A 16,981-nucleotide genomic window follows, 5' to 3' on the forward strand; every position below is an offset into this window, starting at 1 on the left:
TGGAAATATTTGTTTATTTTTACAGAAATGCAAAATAATATCAAATAAAATATTAAACTTTTAAATTCAATTAATTAATAAAATATACTATATATATATATATGTGCATTCTTTTTTAATCATTCAATTATAACAAATTAGTATTATCAAATAAACTTGGCATTTTCTCCAGCAAGAATATTTCATCCTAAGCGGTTGATATTGATACAGTTTCGACTTTCGAGTTCGTTTTTCTCATGCTTCGATGTTGCGGCTCTCGTGATTCTCAAAAAGTCATTTATTTTTTTCCATATTTAAATATATTGGATTCTATAAAAAAAATTTATATATTTCTTGTTAGATATATTAAAAATGTCGGTCGATATTTCTAAATTTGTAATTTAAAAATTTTGTGCTCTAAAGAGTTAGAATTTTTTGTATTATAAGTCTTTCCATCTGAATTTGGTGATCGGATTTATTTCATTGGTTTAAAGAAATAAAAAGAAAATCTAAAAATATAGCAAATTTGTAGCGGATTTTAGGGCAAAAATATTTATCTAAACATACCTCAAAGCGAGTTTTAATCCGCTTTGGCCCCTCATGTTTTGAATTGTGCAATAAGACCCCCAATTATCTACCATGTCATACGGCTAGTTGTGTCTATATATTATGTTGAAGGCCTGAGAATCATAAAATTAAAACCATGGTTAAAAATTAAAACGCACATTATGTGTTTTTTCGCAGGCTATTGCAACATCTACCTTAATAAATAATATTTCTATTTAAAAATGACTACGTTATGTAAGTTTCCAAACATGGAGAAATCATAGTTAAAACTTCAAAAATACAAGAAGGAATTAAAAACTATATAGTGCGGTCGGTTTAATACGATTTGGTTCGTTTTAATTCTTTAAAGAATTATACAAGAAACTATATATGTTCTACAATTGGATACATATACAACACCTCCAGAATCGGAGATTGCCATTTTCATTAGGAATATAGGGAAGAATAAAACATATATGGATGAATCAGAAATTAAATGGTGAAGATCCAAAAATCAATCGAATCAAACAAAAGATTCATAGATCTCCAAAATGAAAAAAAAAAAAAAAAAAAATTGGTTCTCATACCACATCGACTTTGAGAATCAAGGTAGAATTGAAGAAATAACCACAATTTTTTATACGAATATTGGGAAATTAAACCAAACTAAACCGGTCTAAACCTGCATTAACAATGTACACATTTCATTTATTTCAAACTCCACAACACTTTCATTTTTCACAGTTTTGACTCTTTTACTTCTTGGTTTAAGGAACACGACAAGCCAGCCTTACGCTCACAGTAAATCTAACTAAAATAACAAGAACATGGAGTAAATAAAGTAAAGTTACAAGAGCAGATTTCTCTTAGAACAACTCTTGATTATGCATGCTAATGAGATCTTCGCCACCTTGGACCAACCCTTGATCATCAAACAGCCATTTCTCTATCAATGACAATGAACCTTGAGTAGTCTCATTGTTTGGCTTGCTTTCACCTTGGATTAACGTGCTTGTCTCGGGAGTTAAATTCGCTTTCTCATCCACCGACCCGGATTCCGAATTCCTGCACGAGTTTGAGCTCAACAATGATTGATCATGGGCATGAACACTGCTGATGGACGATTTTGGCGGAGATCTCATCCAGTTTTGGAGCAACCTCGAGATATTCTCGGTGCTCGAAGCGTAAGTACTCTTCGTTGCGGAAGTGGAAGCGGAAGAGGAAGGTTGGTAGGGTTTCGATGGACCGAAGAGAAGGTTGGGATGAGTGGTGGAACATTGTTGTTTGTCTATTGACAAAGCCTCACAAAGGGCTTGTTTGGCCATGTTCATGTCTGTCTGAAGCCTCTTTTCCCATTGGCCTTTGTCCGGAACCCTCTTATTGTTGGATCTGTTGGAAGATGCTTTCGTGTCTTCGAGCCCTGTCTGAAGCTTCTTTAGCTTCTTCTTTAGGTGTGTGTTCCAATAGTTCTTTATATCATTGTCGGTCCTCTGTGGAAGGTAAGATGCTATTGCTGCCCATCTTCACATTCCAGATAAAACATGAACTAATCCTTGTTTAGAATTGAGTTAAAGAAAATTCTAAGATCTAACATAACATCTTTGCACATATAACCTTCAGTTCATGTTGCATAGTGTACAAATGAGCTTTATTGTTTCCGTTTTTAGTCGGTGGACTATCCATTAAATGGCCATATAGACAGATAACGATAACGCATATTATTTTTTGTATTTTGAAAATCGGAGATTGCAAGAAAAGAGAGAAAGAAGATGTACTCACCTATTTCCCAAAAGAGCTTGGAGATGGATGATCATCTTCTCTTCATTCTCCGTGAAATTTCCTCGTTTAATGCCCGGTCTCAGATAATTAGTCCACCGAAGCCTGCAGCTCTTGCTGCATCTAAGCAGTCCTGAATACCAGAAAGAAGAATATAAAGGGTAAAGCATATTGGAGAGATTGCAAAAATCAGCAATATAGAGGTGTGGAGGAGGAGGAAGAAGAAGAAGAACAAGTTGATGATGATGTGATGGTGATGGTGATGATGATCAAGACCTGTATTAGTAGGAACAGATCTCCAATTCCCGGGGCCGTGTTCTTGAACATAAGAGACCAATAAGATATCTTCCTCCGGCGTCCATGGCCCTTTCTTGACGATGGCTGTGTGGCAACAAGGTGGTCTTCCCATATCCACTCCTTGCGTATGTTTATTTGTTACACATGCATATGTAGATACACATATATAGGACTACTGTTGTAGACGTGTGTGTGTGTGTATATATATATATATTTACGTGTATGCGGACTTATCTATAGAAGTAGGAACACTAGATTGGCTTTTACCAACAAGGGTCTTCTTCTCATGAACTCTCTAATTTGGATTTGGAAAGACCATTTCTTCATCTCCCCCCTTTTAATGGATTTTGGTGTTTAGAGAGAAGGGAAAAAAAAAGAAGAGGTACATGAACTACATGGATATTGACGAGGAAGACAGACGTCATGGGTCGTTTGTCTATATGCAGAGAAAAGGAACGTACACATAAAGAAGCGTATGTGTCGAAATGTAGATACCGTATTGATTTTATGTATTATACAAAGACACCAGAAGACAAGACTGGTGTTGCTATGTATTCTTGTACGCTGACCGTAAAGTCAATACGGACAGCGATGAGCATTTACTCGTTTTTTGCTTTTTGCCACAAAAGTCTCTCTCTCTCTCTCTCTCTCTCTCTCTCTCTCTCTCTCTCCTCTAATCAAGGAGGATGGCACCAAAAACACGAGTAATTAAGTGTCTTTCTTTTACGTTTTCGGGCAGTCAAACTGTACGTGAATTTGCTTAACATATGGTTGCTAGGAAATTATGTAAGTTAATTATGTAATATGCGCTTTTCTGTGTTTTATTATATAAAGTTCTTATGGGTTGCAAGGAAAAATCATTAGGCGGAAAAAAAATGAAACATCCATATTGAAGTCCTCTACCATCATATATTAGTAAATTTAAAATTATTTCAGGATGGTAAGTCGGAGATATTAATCTATATATGTTGTTTCAACTCTAAGATCAATATGAAATTTGTAATAAGTTTTAAACCAAAAAAAAATTGTAATTAAGTATTATGAACATACTCCATATATTAATTCATATTGTAAATGTCAAATGATAGATTCTAGAATCCAAAACTTAGTTATGATAAAGTAGATGAAAAGAATTTAATTTTGTATTAAAAATTAAACTAAAAACTTATTGTAAGACTAAAAAATGAAAAATATTATCTTTGTTGTAGTAAAGGGCTATTTTTATCTTTTTACTTGAGAATATATTTTTTTCATCAAAGCTCCGTTTTTTTCCTTGCATTATAAAATAGTATCCGGTGACCATGTGCATTAATTTTTTTTTTTATGGTGATTTGATGGTAGGTGTTCATAATGTGATGGATGTGTGAGTGATCTAGTATCTATTTTATTTCTATTGGTGTTTATATATCTTTGGAATTTTATTAACCATACAGGATTTGTTGTTTAACGGTGGAAACTCATCCACGACCCTTCAGACATGATGATAAATCTATAACTCTATGTAATAGTATGCAAACTATATGAAATGTGTAATTCATCCAAAGAATAACAGGTTTGTTGAAAAGTGGAATCAAACTCATAATCTCTTACAGAATCATGGAATCTTTTGTCATTACACCAAGCCCCGAAGCTAATTCAAATTCGAGACATAAATTTTACCAAGTAAACAAGATGTAGGGCATGATATTTGGATTTTTATTTATCTTCTAAATATCAGAATATAATCTATATACTTTTTTGGAGGATATATATTATAGAAATAAATTTTCAATATAACATATGAATTAATGGAAAATCCAAAGTATTAATCTGGATTTATTGTCAAATAGCCATATTCTAAAATTAACTTTTTAAAAATTTTATTTCATAAAAAAAAAACTTTTTTTAAAAATTATCTTCCTTTTTGCGATTAGTAAAGACGTTGCCCTTTTGGAACCTTTCTGCACGATGGTAACGTGATTGTAGAAGGTTCCTCTCCTTAAATTAATATATTCAATCTAATGTTTCAAAACCAATAATGATTATTTTAATTTGGTTTATAACCCTAACGTTTTTTTATACTGAAATTATACTTCTCTAAGAATATGAATTTCGGAATATTTATGGCACGACATACAAGCATTTGGAGATTTCACTTGAGACAAAAAAAAATGTGAGCATAATTTATTTACCGACAACTGGATATCTAAATCTTGCCATAGATTTCATATGAGATTAAATAATTAATCTGATAAAAAAAATTGATCTCATATATATATATTTTTAAGTTTCTAGTAATTCATATGTATGGACACATAAAAAGTTATATTAAAAAAACTATGCAATTATATAAACATAAAGAAGTTATAAACATGTATACAAACTTACTCATGATGATTTTTTTTTTTTGTTATCGTTCGGTTGATTTTACATCGAAACACTTAAACAGGTAAATTAAATAGTTTGGTGACCAACAAAATCGGCGAGTTAGAGCGCGTGAGCCAACGGACCGTCAAACTGAGTGAAATCGTATAATTCGAGTCACGAGTCAAATGTGACAGTCAATAACGAATTCAGTGGGATAGTGCGCAGACCAATGTGCGGTCTCTGTTACGGACGTAAAAGAGACATATACGGAGATTTATAATTATATATATACTTGCATGCATGCATGCATGGATGGACCTGCTTTTTGTTCCGGTCGTAAGTTAAGTTTTAGGGTTTGTATATAGCGGTATTCTTGCTCCATGCTCTAGTTGGAAAAAGAGAGACATAAAGCATGAGCGGATTTAGATTTGTGGAATTAGGGTTACATGTTTACGGTGTCTTTAAGATTATTCTTAATTATTTAAATTAATTCATATAAAAATAGTGAAAATTAGTGCTTCTTTTATGTGTAGAAAATCAAGCTACAGTTCTTTCTGGATCCGATAACATGTTTCGGTATAATATATGATTTTTCACGTAGCTAGAAAATTTAAATATGATGAACATTTAAAAATGATAAAAGAATTATTTAGATCGACGTTAGAATTAAGTGATATATAATTCCAAAAAAAAAAAAACCAATATTAGTTTCTTAACTCGCCGACGTCGACCGGACCAAGTCAACGGGTAAAAAGAGTTAGTGAAAAGTTGAATTTGGGATCGTCACAATTGAATAGTTATTTAGACTTATTATACGGAAAGGAAGGTGGAGACGAAATCTCACATGCATGCGTATTGCCCCATGGTCTACTATCGTTTTTACTTCATTATCTTTTTTTTTGTTAAAGGGTTTCATTATTTTATCTTATTAATCTATTATAAATCTTCTGTTACAAAAAAATGTCGGGGAATTTCCAAAATTACTGTTGTAGAAAAATATTCAAGTTTTGGATATTCAATCTGATTAAGAGGTTTTAGTCTTCAAACGACGTCCCAAAATATCTAACAGAGGTGAAATTATAAGATTTTTAACTTCAGAATTTATGTGTTTGCCATCATTTTTTTTTTCTATTATCTAAATATATCCAAATTAGGGGTGAGAAAGAAAGGAAAATATAGACTTAAATTTATTTAAGAGCGTGTCATTATAAACGATTTGGAAGTGTTGCAGATTATGAAAGAATTAACCCGAGATCGAAATGAATGGAGAAGAATGATTCATACGGCCGATTCCAAATGAACTTGGAAATGAAGCGATGTTGTTGTTGTATCTGAAGATATCCAAACATTTCGTAGAATGAATACTCGAGTGTCATCCATAATGGATTTGACCTCATATTGGAATTGGAGTCTGGATTATTCCAAATATTTGTTTTTGACCATCATATATATTGCGAACTCTTTATTTTTCTTTTCATTACTGACATTAATTGATTTTTTTGGCATTCGATTAATTGGATTACACATTCTAGACGGGTTGACCAATCTCTCTCTCTCTCTCTCTATATATATATATATATATGCAGCAAGATAAAATTTGATGAAAATTTTCGTTTCTAGAAAGAAAAGAAAAGGTAAAACCTCTAATATATTCATATTTATCTCGAAAATCTCACGAGCTTTGGTCGTTAAGAATTAGAAAGAATTTTGGGGTCAAACAATTAAGTGACTATAAATTTAAAAACTTTATGAAGCATGAAAATTGTGGACCAAAACAGCTTTATGAAGTCATGCGTAAATGCGCATGTTGTACATGCAAATCATGGATGTTATTCAACAAATGATAAATCGTAAAACCAAAAGTTTAAATAACAGGTTATTATAACGCGAAGTTAAGGTTAAATTTCAATATAAAGACATCCTTAGTAAATATTTAATAGTTAAAAAAATTACCTTGAAACTTATATTAGAATTTTATATTTGAAAAGGTTTTCGTCGGCTAAAACGATATACGCAAATCGAGTAATGGAATTCATAAGATGAACCCATTTACATAAATTTATAGATAGTCATACGAAAACGTTATGTTTTTAAGGTGAAAATCGGATGAAGAGCATGCATGTTCACTCAATATAATACGTGTATAAAAAAATAAAAAAATAATACATGTATATCTATATACGAAAGCAGCCACTTATTTTTCGTAAAGGCACAAATAAATGTTTAAATTATATTATATCATATATATTATCTATATTTATAATTTCATACATACATATAAAATTAGTTTTAATTCTTTAAATATGTAAATTATTTCATATAAAATTAATAAATAAATAAAAAATTAATCAATATATATATATGTACTTCTAATAAAACGAATATTTTTTTATTATGTCTATCTGTAGATCTGGGAAGAAAATAGGATTAATCACTGTCGAAATTAAAGAATGATTAGTGACGGAAAATTGATCTCTTTTATCAATAATTAGTTTTAATTATTTAAATATTTAAATTATTTCATATAAAATTAATAAAAAATCAATTAAACAATATATATATATATATGCTTCTAATAAAACGATTTTTTTTTTGTCATGTGTCTATCTGTCGATCTAGGAAGAAAATATGATTAATCGTTGCCGTAATTAAAGAATGATTGGTGACGGAGGATTGATCTTTTTTTATCAATCATATTACAGGCTAATTAATGCGCTATATATTTTTAATGTCCTCCTAATTTGACTTCTGGCTATTACTCATTTATTTCATGGATTGTTTTTTCATTTATATATTTCTATTTTTTATATGAGATAAAGCTCAATATGATCAATATGAACAAAAAAAAAATCAATTCCGCTTCTGGTTGAAAATTAGATAGTTTTCTTCCATGAAATTATTCTAAACACATATATATTGAAAAACCAAAGTTGCAAATTTTAGATTTTTGGATCGATATAAGAGATACAAGACTAATTGAGAAAATTATAATCAATAGATATATATTTGAAAGAAATAATCATATCCATAAAAAATGCACGACCTTATATTATCAGCTCGTTTTTTTTTTCAATTTAAACGAATTGAGTCAAAGTCAAACATGGACCCTTACAAGATATCTAATTAATACACATCCTTTCACACAAAAATAAAATAAAAATTAATATACATCCTACGTTAAAATGTGCGTTTTGAAGCGACGAATAATGTATAATTACACGATATACATTTTTATAAAAGGAAAAAGGCAAAAGAAACTAATAGTTATAAGAAGTCATATAACAAGTACCCAACAGTTGGTGGCCCAATGGTTGAGAGGTGACAAGATCCTGAGTTCGATTCCACTGGTGGGGAGAGATGTAATTTCTGGACTAAAATGATCCATATACAAAGGCTGGTCCCGGGCCTAGGGTGGATGTAGTCGGGTCGAAGGTCCGAGGAATCATCCTGGTTATAAAAAAAAAAAAGTCATATAACAAGTAAAAATATGATCAGCAATGGAATAAAAACAGAAACAACAAAAAAAGATAATGTCATATAACATAAAAATGGGAAATATTGTGATTGCAACGGGGCATTATAAAAAATACTCTTACTTTGCTATTCTTATTTTAACATATATCATTCTCCATTTGTGATCATGTACCCAAAATATAGTGTGGTCACATGTTGATTCCATTATTCATAACATTAAATTTATGATGTTTTAATCAAATAATTAGTAAGATATACAAGGTATCAACATAATGAATTAGTGAGATCATCATAAATTTAACCTTATAATCAATAAAATTAAAATGTATTCACACTGTATTTTGGGTCACATGATCACAAGTAGAGGAGGATATGTGTTGAAATAAGAATATCAAAGTAAGGATATTTTTGATATAATAGCGATCGCAACAAATTAAAAAATAGAATAAAATAGAATAAAATTTAATAAAGAAAAAAATGGGAAAACATGATTGATAAGGAATCAAATAAATTTAGAAATTTTTTTTTGGATAAATTACAGGGAAATTAAATCATAAAAAATAGTAAAAAGAAAACTAATAAATAATAAAAAAACAATAGAAAAAATAATATTAAGACAAAATGGAAGGTATCGTTAGAATTAGGTGTGAACGTTTCGGGAAACGGTTCGGGTTCGGGATGAAATAAATATGTTCGGTTCTTTCGGTTTTATAAAAATAGGTACCAATCGGATTTTTTATTGTATTCGGTTCGGTTCGGTTCCGGGTTTTATTAAAAAAATGATAGATTTCCTTTAAAAATATTCGGTTTTTCGGGATTTTTAAAGTTCGGTTCCGGAAAAATTCGGTTCTCTAAAAATGGTACAATTCGGGAAATAACAGCGGTTTCGGGTCGGAAAAAATACCGTTTTAACGGTTCGGTTCGGTCCGGTTTCAAAGAACCGAACCGAAACGCCTAGCCCTATTTGTTAGAATAAAAAAAACGTAGATAGTACATGAAAATAAATATAATCAGAAACAATACATATGCAAATATTTTTAGAAAAAGTTGGCCGAAATAAAACATCAACATTGGTATATACACAATTCTGTAGCGTGGACTCGTTCTTTTATAGTTGTTTTTTTTATACCAATCCAATCGGGTTAAATATTGCCTTATATATATATATATATATATATATAATCAAATCTTTTTTTAGTTAACAAATTGATGTACCGCCAAACTGAATGTTTGGCCTTACATGCCACACATAAATGACATGTGACAAATTAACATAAATAATCTCTATATATATATAAATTTGAACTACGGAGTCCATATCCAAATCGGTAACACGAGACTTGGCCGTTTATGAAGAAAGGGTCGAATTCTATGAATAATATTACGGAGATAGTAATTCATATTAATCAATATTTGTTTTTTTTTGTTAAAGAATATTTGTTGAAATCAAGTAAGAAAACAAAACAACAGGAAGAACTGATTCCTTTTAATCTGTTGTTGTTTTCTTTTTATTGCTCTCAGTTTTATAAAATTGATAAAATGTATTATCTTTCGTGTGTGTTTATATATATATATAAAAAGAAGGGGGATTGATACAGACAAGTAAATATATCAATTTGATTTTTGGATAATCCAACTAAAATATCCATGCATAGATCTCAAACATGAAACAAGGAAAGAGATGCTTTTTATATTATATATGATACACATTTTTAGTTAAATGCTGAATATTTTAAACTGTTGTAAAAAAAAATACAACAGTGAAACAACTATATCTACAGATAAAATATGTGATCTATCACTCTACATATCAATTTCCGATTGGATAGTATAATCATCAATTTCTAATTGAATAATAATTTTGATGAGCATATTTTTCATCAAATATTTCAAAATTAAGAGATAAGTCACCATCTTGTAATTTTCAGGTCTAGAGGGAGTATGCTCGGTTCAGGCAATTCGTCGAACACCTTGTGAGCGAACTCCACGTTTCCACATTCTCTCATACACGCTGATCGAGTCCACGCTTCAACGCACTTGAGAATGCATCTGACACCCAGTTTCCAAACACCGGAAATTCGAGGAGCTATCAGGAGGGGCGAGAGCTCTCTTCCTCATCTCAACATAGGACATGATCGAGTTACCCGGCGAATCTGATTCAGAGAACCCACGAACGAGAGCGTTGTACATGAAGACATCGGGGTCGGGAAAGCTAAAGAATAGACGGTCGGCGTAGGATAGGCCGCCGGATTTGACGAAAGAGCCACGGATTTGAGTCAGGGTTCTTAAATTCTTGCATTTGCGCTATGCTGAGGATAGAGATACAATGGTGAGGCCTGACCGTCATCGGCGGCGGGGGAAAACTTCGGGAATCGTTGTCGGAATTCTTCGAATCTTCCAAAATAAAGTCTTGACTTTTTTTTTTCTAAATAGAATCTTATTATAAATAATATATAGATTCCATTAAAAAAATTTATTGTGGTACTCTAATTTTTGGCTTTCTTGGAGAGCAAGTAAGATTGTAGAACTTTTTTTGGGAGATTTTATGAGAGAACAAAAAATCCTACGTTAAAAGAAGGGAGTGGTTTGATACCATGAACTGATGATGAAATTTCTCACCCATCAGAGCTTCTACTCAATCAGAAATCCGATTTCTTCCTACAGATTGCTATCTTCAGTTTCCTTTTGCCCAAACTCATCTATCTTTACCGGGGAAGATAGCAATTTGTCGGCTCCTTTCGACCCTCTTCAGTTCTTCGCCGATCAATCGAATTCGAGACATTGCACACTCGAGACAGCTAGAATTCTCCACGCTGTTTTGCTCAGACGACATTCTTTGCCACATGATGTTTTCTTCAGCAAATCTTTGCTCAATTGGTACACCAAATCCGCTTCCATGGTCGACGCGCGGAAGCTGTTCGACACAATTCCTCAACCAGACGTGGTTTCTTGTAATATTATGATTTCGGGATACAACCAGAACAATTTGTTCGATGAGTCGTGGGGATTTTTCCGTTTGATGCAGTTTCTGAGTTTCGAGCTTAACGAGATAACTTATAGGTGTGTGCTCTCAGCTTGTTGCTCTCTGCAAGCTCCTCTGCTTACGAAGCTGATTTACTCGGATGCGATAAAGAAAGGCTATTTCTTGAATGATACTGTTCGATCGGCTTTGATAGACACGTTTTCGAAGATTGGAAGCTTCGAAGATGCGTATAAGGTTTTCCGTGATGTTTCATGTAATGATAACGTGTATTGTTGGAATGTTGTCATAGGTGGGGCACTTAGGAATCATCGGTACAGTATCGTTTTGGATCTTGTCCGAGAAATGTGTTCCGGGCTTTGCCTGCCCGATGGTCACACTTATCCGAGTGTCTTGGCCGCTTGTGCTGCACTCGAGAAGCTTAGGTTTGGCAAAGAGGTTCAAGCCCAGGTGATCAAATGCTCACCTGAAGATGTGGTTGCTTGTACTGCAGTAGTGAATCTATATGCCAAGTGTGGACGTATGGCCATGGCCTGGAAAGCGTTCTCCCTAATCCCCAATCCTAACGTTGTTTCTTGGACAGCGCTGTTATCTGGTTGCGGTAAGGATAACGATGGCTTCTCTGCTCTTGCAGTATTCGATGAAATGAGAAAACTAGGCACTGAGATCAACAGCCATACTGTTACCAGTGTGATTTCTGCTTGTGCTAAGCCTTCTATGTTCTGTGAAGCGGTTCAGATCCATGGATGGGTCTTGAAAAGTGGATTTCTCATGAATCCTGCAGTAACTTCTGCCTTGATCAATGTGTACTCAAAGATGGGGAAAATAGATCTCTCTGAGCTGGTATTTGAGGAATCAGATCACGTTCAGAGCCCGGATCTAGGAAATCTGATGATATCTTCGTTTTCACAAAATCAAAAGCATGATCAAGCGGTAAAACTGTTTACTGCAATGCTTCAGAAGGGCTTCAGACCTGATGAGTTTTCTGTCTGCAGTTTATTAAGTGGAATGGATTGCTTAAATCTAGGGAAGCAGATTCATTGCTACGCCCTTAAAAACGGGTTGGTGAATGTTTCTGTCGGTAGTTCTCTTTTCACAATGTACTCCAAATGCGGTCATTTGGAAGATTCTTTCAAAGTATACCAGGAGATGCCGGTTAGAGACAACGTTTGCTGGACTTCGATGATTTCTGGTTTCTCAGAACATGGTTATCCAAGTGAAGCTATTAAACTTTTCAAGGAGATGCTGTCTGAAGGTGCAGTTCCGGACGAGACCACTCTATCTGCTGTTCTTACTGCATGTTCCTCTCTTTCTCTTCTGCTGATCGGCAAAGAAATACATTCCCATGCGCTACGTGCAGAGATTGATAAAGGGTCACTTATCGGTTCTTCACTGGTAAATATGTACTCAAAATGCGGTTCACTGAAGTTGGCAAGGCAGGTCTATGATGGACTCACTATTGACACTGCTTCATGCTCGTCGCTAATTTCTGGATATTCACAACACGGGTTAGTCGAGGATGGATTCCTGGTTTTTCAGGAGATGATCATGTCTGATTTTGCAATGGACTCTTTCACGGTTTCATCCATGCTTGGAGCTGTTACACATTCGGATATATCATCACTAGGAGCTCAAATTCATGCCTACATCACAAAAATTGGTTTGTTCACACAACCCTCTGTTGGCACTTCACTTGTGAAAATGTATTCCAAATTTGGAAGTATAGAGGATTGTTGTAAAGCGTTCAGCCAGATATATAACCCTGATTTGATTGCATGGACTACACTGATTGCAAGTTATGCCCAACATGGAAAAGCCGTTGAAGCACTACAAGTGTACACTCTGATGAAAGACAATGGAATTAAGCCTGACAAAGTGACCTTTGTAGAGATCTTGTCTGCTTGTAGCCATGGTGGTTTAGTTGAAGAAGGCTATGCCCTATTGAACTCAATGGCAAAAGACTATGGAATCGAACCTGAAATCCGCCATTATGTTTCAATGGTCGATGCCCTCGGGCGCTCTGGAAGACTTAAAGAGGCTGAGAGGTTTGTCAACGATATGCCCATCAAACCCAATGCCTTGGTCTGGGGAACATTGCTTGCTGCTTGCAAACTTTATGGGGATGTTGAGCTCGCAAAGCTAGCAGCAAAAAAAGTCATAGTGCTAGAGCCATCAGACTCCGGGTCATACATTTCCCTCTCAAACGTTCTTGCAGAGGTCGGTGAGTGGGATGAAGTGGAAGAGATTCGAAACCTGATGAAACGGATGGGCGTAAGGAAGGAACCCGGGTGGAGTTCTATCTGATATGCAGAAGCTATTGCCGCAATCTTCAGGCTCTGGCGCGGGTTTGGCATGAAATGAGGGTGTTCAGATACCGATGGAGATGTTCCGGTCTGAACTTGAAGCTCATCATACCTGACAAATCAGTGGTGGTGCACATAATTTGAATTACAGAAAAAGTTACAGGACCAGTTGAAGATCAAGACAGAAGTGTTTTTTTTTTTAGTTGAGTATACTTGAATTGTATCATGTATCTTTCAAGCTGAACCATTTCTGATTTTTTTTTTCCAAATCAGATAGGATGTTTCAAAAAAAAGAATTTAGTTGCAGTTGAAACAGTTGTTGAATACCCCAAAAACAACAAAAATCTTTTGATTCATATGAATTAAAAGGGGAGGTTGTCTTTATGCAATAAACAAATGATTAATGTCAATAAATCTGTATGATCAACAAGATACTAACCAGCATGTAACGGGAAGCCTAATGATACAGGTGATATATCTACAGATATATTATCATCCATATTAGTTGGTTAAGGCTCTCTTGCCGTCACCTGGTAAAAAAAATTTGAGACTACTGCCTTTACAAGAAAGCAATGCAGTGAAGAAAGAAGTAAAACCGATGATGAATGAGAATTACCATCTTCTTCGGGAAAAGATGCCGTGTCCTGGGAATGCTTACAACGGAAAAGTTTGAGCTGTTCATCAAGCAAACAGATCTGACATAAACCTCTCCTGTCAGATGGTTACCGGTCTGAAAGCCTTTTTCTTGCGTAGCTTTTTATCTCTAAGGCCATCATGTAAGAGTTCATAAGCATAATATGTAATGCAACTCTTCCTCAGTAGATCCTCCACAACAAGCTTAGGAGCAGCTACCTCCTTCTTGCTAGCATCAAAAATCGTATTCACAACCTCGGGTACTATTCCTTTTTGCACCATGAGATGGACGATGCCAACAGCTTCAAAGACTCTATCCTCAACACAGAGACAGTTTACCACACGTCCAAAAGTCGTAAGCGATGGAATAAACCCTTTCTCTATCTTCTTGAGCAAAAACCTGTAACCCAAATTGACTGTTCCTGCTTTGCAGAAACCATCAATCATAACCCGGTATGTGTATTCGTCAGGTACAAAGCCACGATCATCCATCTCTTGGAAAAGCTTTCCAGCCATTTTAACATTTAGCTTCTCCATGAAAGCATTAATCATGATATTATATGTTGCTGTGGTCTTTGAAACCTTGTAGACCTCTTCCATTTTCCGGAACAGTTTGTAAGCTCTATCCAAATTCCCGTGTTTGCAAAAGCCCTGGACCAATGTCGCCAAACTAACAGAGTCTGGGTTTACATCCTTACTTTTCATTTCCTGTAGCATTCCCAATGCTTCATCTAGTCTTCGGTTTCTGCATAGACTCTCAAGAAGTATGTTGAACGTTACTAAGTTAGGAACACAACCTTTGCCAATCATTGTTGTATAAATTTCCATCACATCTTCATACTTTGATGTCTTGCTGAGACCATTAAGCAAGGAGTTGTAAGTATATACATCAGGATCAACACCATGGTCCAACATAACATCTAGGATCTTAAGGGCATTCTCCATTTTCAACTGCATACAATAACCATGGATCAAAGTATTGAAAGTAAAAATGTCCGGAAAGTAACCTTTGGAAATCATGACATTTACGAGTCCATCGGCATCAGAAACACAACCCATCTTGCATAATCCGTTAATGAGTATGTTATAAGTGCATATGTCAGGATTGCAACCCTTATCAGACATTTCACTCATCAGCTGATTTGCCTCGAAAATTAGACCCTGTTTTGACAACCCTTCTATCAGTTTGTTGTAAATAGCAATGCTAGGCTTTAGTCCTTTGCCCACAGCGTCATTGAATAAATCTAGACCACGATTTATATCTCCTTCTTGACACAACCCATCAATTAGGGAGAGATAGGTGACTTCGTTGGGCACGAACCCCTTGGAAACAGCTGTACTCAGAATCCTTTCTGCATTCTGTGCCATACTGTTCTTGCAATATCCGTTTATCAGCGTATTGTAAGTAAAACTGTCAGGCTCCAATCCTTCATTAACCATCTTTCCCAAGTACGTCTCTGCCTCAGCAACCTTGGAATTCTTACATAACCCACGGATTAGCGTGTTATAAGTAACAACATCAGGTTTCGGTCCCTTCTCAATGAGACAACCGAGCACACGAACAGCAGAATCAAGCTCACCTTTCTGACAAAGCCCTTGGATAAAATAATTATACGTAAACAGATTTGGCAAAACACCCCTTTTGTGAACTTTATCCAGTAGCTTCTCACACTCTCGGACATCACCTTTCTTGCATAGAACATGTAAAAGCTTATTAAATGTACTTATTCCGAGAGATACACCCTGTCCAAGCATCTGCCCAAACAGATCATATGCTTCATCCCTGAAATTTGCTTCGTATAACCCGCCAACCACCGTGCAATAGGCAACCGAATTCCGCTCACACCCTTGAAACGGCATGTTGTTGAGAAGCCTCAAAGCGGCGTGAGGCCGTCCTGTCCTGCAAAAGGACTTAATCCTAATCGTAAACGAGTACTCATCCGGGGTTATTCCCTTATCCCGCATCCTCATATACACCTTGTGAGCTTGATCAAAGTAACCATTCTCGACCAGAATATTCATGATAGTGTTGTAAGACAGAACAGTGGGCTCACATTCATAGAAATCCATCCTCTCAAACACGTTAACAGCTCCTTGAACTTTCCCTTTCCGACCATAGTTCTTCATTGCCTCGATATAGACGTTTTCAAGCAAACAACTGTCCACATTCTGTCTCATTTCCATTAAGACATGTTCCATGGCCTCGAATTTTCCATGAAAGCCGAGCTTTTCGACGATACTTCGGTAAGTAGACAACGTATGCTTGAAACCATCCTCTGTTTTCATCGAATTGAAGATTTCTAGGGCTTTTATAGGATCCCTCTGGCATTTGATAACTGCGGCTACATGCTTGGGGAGTAGACGAGTACCCATTGAGGTGCTTCAAAACACGATTTAGGTCCTTGAAGCCCTCGGAAACCCAGAAAATCCTATGAAGAAGAAAGAAACTGGGAATCGAAGAACGTGATAAAGTATGACTGATTTAGCCATTTTCAACGCGAACCCAGAAATCTATGGGGGAAATCATCTAATCTCAATTCCGAATCAATCAAACAAACTGACCGACAGCGAACCATCGATTGAAATATTCGTAAGGTTTACCTGGAATTCTCCGAACAGCTTCGACGGCTAACCCGGCGGAGAAAAT

General features: G+C 34.9%; 3 protein-coding genes across 3 annotated transcripts; 1 reads left to right on the top strand and 2 right to left on the bottom strand.

Annotated features, from left to right (window-relative positions):
- Positions 1-1,181: 1,181 nt before the first annotated feature.
- Positions 1,182-3,013, bottom strand: LOC104813873 (myb-related protein 306-like). The gene is made up of 3 exons (XM_010541657.1): positions 2,578-3,013; positions 2,305-2,434; positions 1,182-2,046 (listed from the first exon to the last, which is right to left on the bottom strand). Exons 1-3 carry the CDS (start codon positions 2,708-2,710, stop codon positions 1,392-1,394), a joined length of 918 nt encoding a protein of 305 aa, XP_010539959.1. The 5' UTR covers positions 2,711-3,013; the 3' UTR covers positions 1,182-1,391.
- Positions 3,014-10,159: 7,146 nt separating this feature from the next.
- LOC104813875 (pentatricopeptide repeat-containing protein At1g74600, chloroplastic) lies at positions 10,160-13,725 on the top strand. Its single transcript, XM_010541661.2, has one exon. The coding sequence runs from the start codon at positions 11,021-11,023 to the stop codon at positions 13,700-13,702; it is 2,682 nt and encodes an 893-aa protein (XP_010539963.1). The 5' UTR covers positions 10,160-11,020; the 3' UTR covers positions 13,703-13,725.
- A 392-nt stretch (positions 13,726-14,117) lies between these two features.
- On the bottom strand, positions 14,118-16,967 carry LOC104813874 (putative pentatricopeptide repeat-containing protein At1g74580). Its single transcript, XM_019202569.1, has 2 exons — positions 14,318-16,967; positions 14,118-14,231 (listed from the first exon to the last, which is right to left on the bottom strand). Exon 1 carries the CDS (start codon positions 16,705-16,707, stop codon positions 14,416-14,418), a length of 2,292 nt encoding a protein of 763 aa, XP_019058114.1. The 5' UTR covers positions 16,708-16,967; the 3' UTR covers positions 14,118-14,231; positions 14,318-14,415.
- Positions 16,968-16,981: the final 14 nt, after the last annotated feature.

This window comes from Tarenaya hassleriana, unplaced genomic scaffold (genome assembly GCF_000463585.1).
Source record: "Tarenaya hassleriana unplaced genomic scaffold, ASM46358v1 Cleome20, whole genome shotgun sequence".
Taxonomy (NCBI): domain Eukaryota; kingdom Viridiplantae; phylum Streptophyta; class Magnoliopsida; order Brassicales; family Cleomaceae; genus Tarenaya; species Tarenaya hassleriana.

Excerpts from the sequence above, each read along its gene's own strand:
- LOC104813873 (XM_010541657.1), bottom strand. The coding sequence starts at position 2,710 with ATGGGAAGACCACCTTGTTGCCACACAGCCATCGTCAAGAAAGGGCCA. Across the intron at positions 2,435-2,577 it reads ATCTGTTCCTACTAATACAG|GACTGCTTAGATGCAGCAAG; the intron begins GTCTTGATCATC and ends TCTGGTATTCAG. Across the intron at positions 2,047-2,304 it reads CAAGCTCTTTTGGGAAATAG|ATGGGCAGCAATAGCATCTT; the intron begins GTGAGTACATCT and ends TGGAATGTGAAG.
- LOC104813875 (XM_010541661.2), top strand. The coding sequence starts at position 11,021 with ATGATGAAATTTCTCACCCATCAGAGCTTCTACTCAATCAGAAATCCG.
- LOC104813874 (XM_019202569.1), bottom strand. The coding sequence starts at position 16,707 with ATGGGTACTCGTCTACTCCCCAAGCATGTAGCCGCAGTTATCAAATGC.